This window comes from Cryptomeria japonica, chromosome 2 (assembly GCF_030272615.1).
Source record: "Cryptomeria japonica chromosome 2, Sugi_1.0, whole genome shotgun sequence".
Lineage (NCBI taxonomy): Eukaryota > Viridiplantae > Streptophyta > Pinopsida > Cupressales > Cupressaceae > Cryptomeria > Cryptomeria japonica.
In genome coordinates this window covers 235,221,408-235,226,927 of record NC_081406.1, presented here as the reverse complement: position 1 = coordinate 235,226,927, position 5,520 = coordinate 235,221,408, and the positions used below count along the sequence as shown (strand labels likewise).

At 35.5% G+C, this 5,520-nt stretch overlaps 1 protein-coding gene across 1 annotated transcript; it reads left to right on the top strand.

The window, feature by feature from the left end:
- Positions 1-1,415: 1,415 nt before the first annotated feature.
- On the top strand, positions 1,416-4,397 carry LOC131046581 (uncharacterized). The gene is made up of 2 exons (XM_057980342.2): positions 1,416-3,910; positions 4,007-4,397. Exons 1-2 carry the CDS (start codon positions 2,406-2,408, stop codon positions 4,143-4,145), a joined length of 1,644 nt encoding a protein of 547 aa, XP_057836325.2. The 5' UTR covers positions 1,416-2,405; the 3' UTR covers positions 4,146-4,397.
- Positions 4,398-5,520: the final 1,123 nt, after the last annotated feature.

The following is a 5,520-nucleotide window of genomic DNA, read 5'->3' as shown; positions in this document are numbered from 1 at the left end:
TCATATCATGCTCACAACAAGTGGTATGACATCGTCTCTTCCACAAATGCAGTAGTAACACAATCATGACAAACATAGCACAATCATTACTATAAAAATACCATCATATCATCATAAGAAAATATAAACCTTGCATGAGTAATGAACACACATAAATCACCAGCTATGAGTCCATCATCATATTAGTCCCAAATACATAATCATCCATATAAAATCATAATGTCATCCGTCAATATAAAATAGTTAGCACAAGATAAATTATCATAAAAAATAATCATGAACCACATATCCGAAATAGTGCAATAATCACGAAGTTCAGCATAGTCCTAACTTCAATATTCAAACTAGAGCTTGAAGCAACATAGTAATCATAGTAATCATAATAAATTCACTATTGTCAAAGAGAATATCAATATTAAGAATGAAATAAGAGGCTGAACATGATCAAATAAAAAAGTGTTTATAATATCCTCTCATAAAGAATGAATGAAGAGAAGCAATACCTAGTAGACACCACCTTGACTTAGATATTTGTGAAATGAAGACATAAATTCTAAGGAAACATCTGTCTACATATTCTAAATCATAGATATGATTCACAGTAATCAAAATCGATCATATTAGATGTGACCTTGATTAGTAAAATTGTGTTTGTTGTTAATTGGAGAGTTTGAGATATTTGTCAGACTAAGATAATAAGTTCGATTACAATAGCTGGTCATTCCAAATTGAATTGATGCTTAAAAAAACAGATCAAGAATTATATGAGTTAATTCGAATGCTATTTGGGCCTCAGATACGTTGACTAAAAACAAATCAGAGATCCATCTGGAGACTGTGTATAACATGAAACCAATTAAATGTTCCAAGTAAATGCAATGCAATAAATTCGAGAAACCTGCTCATATGATAAGGATTCGGCAACTGGTTACATTTTCGGTCTGGGTGGATTTCAAAAAAAATTCATTGATTTCTATGATTTCATTTTTTCTGTGCAGGCTGACAAAAGTAAGAGCAGCAAACCGCCTTGTCAACGGCCAATAAACAATCTTTCCTTAAAGAAAAAGTCTGAGATAATGGCAGATATTATAAAGATAAACATGACAAATGTCTACAGAGTGCGTGAGAATGAGCTTCGCCACAGCCCCTATTTATTTAAATCCCATAAAAGCCAGCAGCCGCGGCAACAGCTGATTGGCTCTTCAGCCATGCACACAATGAAATGTCACTATCACTGTCAGGATCAATTATTCTGGCGCTGATACCGAGGTTACTACTCCCTTCGGTCCCCTCCAAATTATTTATTAGTATTATTTCTTCTGCTACAATCTTTGTACACATCGCTCCCTGCATATCGATCCTAAAAACAACAGTTTATCCACATTGTAATTGTTTAGTATGAATTAATCTATTCATGGTAAGGCATAGTGAAGCATTAAACATTTGTGTCCCCCCCAAAATATACATTGTGGGTATAAAGTCATATTGTGCGGAGGATAGTTTGATTTGATTAGGATTATGTATGAACAAATCCATGACATATGGAGATTCTGCTGTCAGCTCAGTGACGTATGGAGGCATAACTCTCTGCAAGAAGAGATAAAGACATTTGCAAATGGATTTCCTTGTCTGTGTTTGGTTTCATATCTTCTGAATTTTAGGGTTGTTTCTCATCCACACAATATCAGAGTTATGTTGTTCGGATAGAGTCTAAATTTAGTACACAGATAAAAATTGAAATTTGATGTCTTATCTTTAGAAACAACATTTTACAGCTTTGTTCTCGCCTTTGGACCTTCCAATATTCTGCTTTTCAAATTAAGAAATGGGTTCCTGCCTCTGTGTTCTGGCCTTCAAATGGTGACTTTCAATACTAGGGTATTGATTCATTTATATATTTCGTTATGGTTGCTAGTAAATTATTAAAGTGTGGGCTTTAACCATGATTGTTGGTTTATATGATCTCTTTAGAATACCTCGTTATTGATTTATCCACTTCTGTGTGATAGATAGAAGTAGTATAAATGATCTCTCCAAATGCCTGGTTATAGATCTATCGAGTTATTCCTAATGCTAGCTAGCATATAGCCAAAGTGCTGGCTCTGGCCATGATAGATGCCTCTGCATATTAATGGTTAGTTTTTTATCTATTTAGTTCATTATACTCGCCTCCTGTAGGTTCTTGTTTTGCCCATCTTGCCAAATTGATGTCAGACTTGCTGCAGTGAACCTCTTGTTTCTCAAGGTTACTAGGACTCTCTACACGATCCTCTACAATTCACCGTTGTTGATCTGTCAAGTTTATCATGCTGGAAAATGTCTGGTTCAAGTGTAGCCTTTGGGCATAACATATAGTCCTCTGTATCTCTGTTCCATCATCCTCTTTGAGCTTTCGCCATTATAGTATGAGGAATCGTTCAAAGCAGAGATCAGGTGGGGACAAAGGAGACTCAGATCGGTTCAAAGAAGAACCTCATCTATCTGGTGCATATATACGCAGCTTGGTGAAGCAGCTTACCTCCCATAGAAACCATACATCAGAAGACGGCGGTGTTACATGCAGAGCCGAAAAGGGTACTATTCTTAGAAGCCAAAAAACCAATCAAGAAGCTACACCTCTTGTATTGAATGACAAAGAAGTGTCTTCTAAGAATATCAGTTTTGAGACACATTTGGAGGGCGGTCTGCAAGGCTTTAATTCTCCCAATGTGCATGAAGAGAAGGACACAAATTGTAAGGGAGCAAAGAAGGCCCCCTCCTCCTCCTGTGAGGATGGTAAGGCCAAAAAGCAAGTTAGGAGGAGACTTCATAGTAATAGACCTTATCAGGAACATCTCCTAGATATGGCAGAAGCAAGGAGAGAAATAGTTGCAGCCCTCAAATATCATAGAGCTTCCATGGGTACTGCAAACTCCAAGCAAAGCACAATCAGCCCCTCCAAACCTGCAAACATCAAGTACAGAAGGAATACAAAAGCCCATCAAGCAAACAACAGATGCCACGCTTGCATTCTCAAGTCAGATATTTGCAAACCCAACGAGGCCGTAGCTATGACAGTGTGTAAGCATCTGTTCTGCTGGGCTTGCCTTGGTGAATGGCTAAACTTTTGTTCCTCTGCAGCCACTAATTATTGTCCAGGCTGCTCCAAGCCTCTAAGGAGCAGTGATGTTATGCCACTCAACTCTTTATCACAGTGCAACAAAGAGGTTCAAGGGCTTCCTCTTCCACAAGGTAATTCCATTTCCTTCACTCATGAAAGCTCCAACAATCAAAGTTCTGCAAGCTTGGGATTATCCATACCTGAGACATATAAAAATTCTATTGCCAAACACTCTAATCCATTGGATCCTTTCCCTCCATGGTCTGATACCATGATTCTTACTTCCCAAATTCAGCAGAATCCAAGTCTTAACTTAGACCCACTAATTTCCATGTCTCAAAATTCATGGCAAACCACAGTTTCTTCAAACTACTGCTCCTATCCTCCAATCCAAAGCAGCATGGATTTTAATACAGATCATGAACACATGAAAACATGGCATGTGGCAATGGATGATGAAAAAATGGCCCAAATCAGATCTATAGGGGATCAGTATGAGATGGAGTGGAACGACACAATCAATGTGGTAAACTCTACATGGTGGTCTAATTTTGAATCAATTCCAGACTATCAAATGAAACCCAGTGATGAGGAGAAGTTTGATGTCCTCTCTGCACTTACACTTCCTTCTGAGAGCCTTTGGCAAGATGATCATTTTATTTACTCTCATGACTGGCAACAACAACATCAATATGAATTTGGAGACAACACTTCCACTGTGTCTGAGCCATCAATCAACTCAGAATCCTTAACAAAACAGCCAAAGATGGTTGAGATTGAAGAGACTTTGGATGATACTGCCATGCAGAGGTAAGCTACTACACATAAGCCTGTAAGTTCTGTATGGCACCATTAACTTCTTTGATTATTTGTTTTTCTTACAGCTATTTTTTATTCTTTATTTAGATGCAGCTGCAATATGGAGACACATATTTCATATTGTTCATGCAACTGCAATGTGAAGGACAAAAACAATTCTTGTTCCTGCAACTGCAAAACGATGGAGAATCGAATTTGTTATTGTTTATGCAGCTGCAATACCTAGAAGAAGCAGGAGAATTTTCATGCCTGTAACATGCTGAATGGAATGTATGAGATCTCCAGCAAACAATTTTGTTAGAAATTTTAGCTGCGTTGTCGTTCGTACAGCTCAGGCTCTCTATTGATTATCTAAATCTGTCTAGGTTTTAACGAGGCTAAGCTGATTTTTGGATTCAATGTAATTTGGGAAAAATATTGTAATAAAGTTGACTGCTGAAATGTTTGTATGTCTATGTAGTAGAAAAATCTAATAAATTCTTAAGCTGAGCTCGATGCCTTTCGTCAATTCAATAATAAATTTTAGGGCTTGAGTATTGTGGTAGACTCGTTCTCAATGCAATTTTTATTTGTGGTTTAATTTTGAAGGTCTCACATCATTTACCAATAATCCTTCAATTTGAAGGGAAAATCTCATCCAATATTCAGGGATTTCAAAGTCTCATGTTTTAGAATACCTTAGTGCAGGACAAAAGAAAATATGAAGTCAATATATTCGTTTAAAATTAAAATAATCTTTATTTGATTAAGAGTGATTAAATCACTTATCATTTAGATACAAACTTTAAACTTCAAAATTCATAAAAATGATGGAATTTTTTATACCCATAAAAATGATAGAATTTTTAATACCCATAAAAATGATGGAATTTTGTGTCCTCTTTTTTACTATTGACACAATTTTTAATAATATTCTCTTCAATATTAAATTGGATGGTGATAGGAGATTATGCATTTTAGAAGAATAAGTTTCATCTTGCCTATTGTTAATATTGATTTTGGTATTTGTCATTAATACTAAACATGGTATCTTAAGAGATAACCAACAAGACTTTCGTCATCTTTCTTATTAAATTTATATTAGTTTGTTTCATAGAGGACATTCTACAAATATATTCAATAAATCATCTGATGTGAGATCTAATTATGATCATATGGACATCTTTAATCTTATTTTCACCTTTTATTTGCTTAATTCCTCTCCAATTTGTATTCATGACTTGTAGTGATGTAGGTGCATCACATTTTTATTTTGGAACCCTCTTTTTCTTTTCCTATCAATTGTAATTATTTCATTTTGAATTTAATTTAATAGATCGTTTGGGAAAGAAACCATCTACTCACACGTTCTTTAATGAACAAAAACATGAGAAAAAGGAGGAGAAGGGATCTGAGTAGGAACTTTGAACCCAAAAATGAGTTAATGTGCATCTATGATGAGATTTTGATTAAAAAAAGTTGAGTAAGAAGAAATAGCTTCCTACACCAATCTAAGTGGGGAAAATGTTAGAAAGTTTTCTACAAACACTTACCATTGATAGGTTTAAATGTACATTCATTAAATTAAACAAATTATGTAAAATGGTGATAACCGCAACACC

What these genes read in the sequence shown, in the direction of transcription:
- LOC131046581 (XM_057980342.2), top strand. Translation starts at nt 2,406, where the DNA reads ATGAGGAATCGTTCAAAGCAGAGATCAGGTGGGGACAAAGGAGACTCA. An exon ending in GATGATACTGCCATGCAGAG is followed by an intron (nt 3,911 to 4,006) that starts GTAAGCTACTAC and finishes TTCTTTATTTAG; the next exon opens with ATGCAGCTGCAATATGGAGA.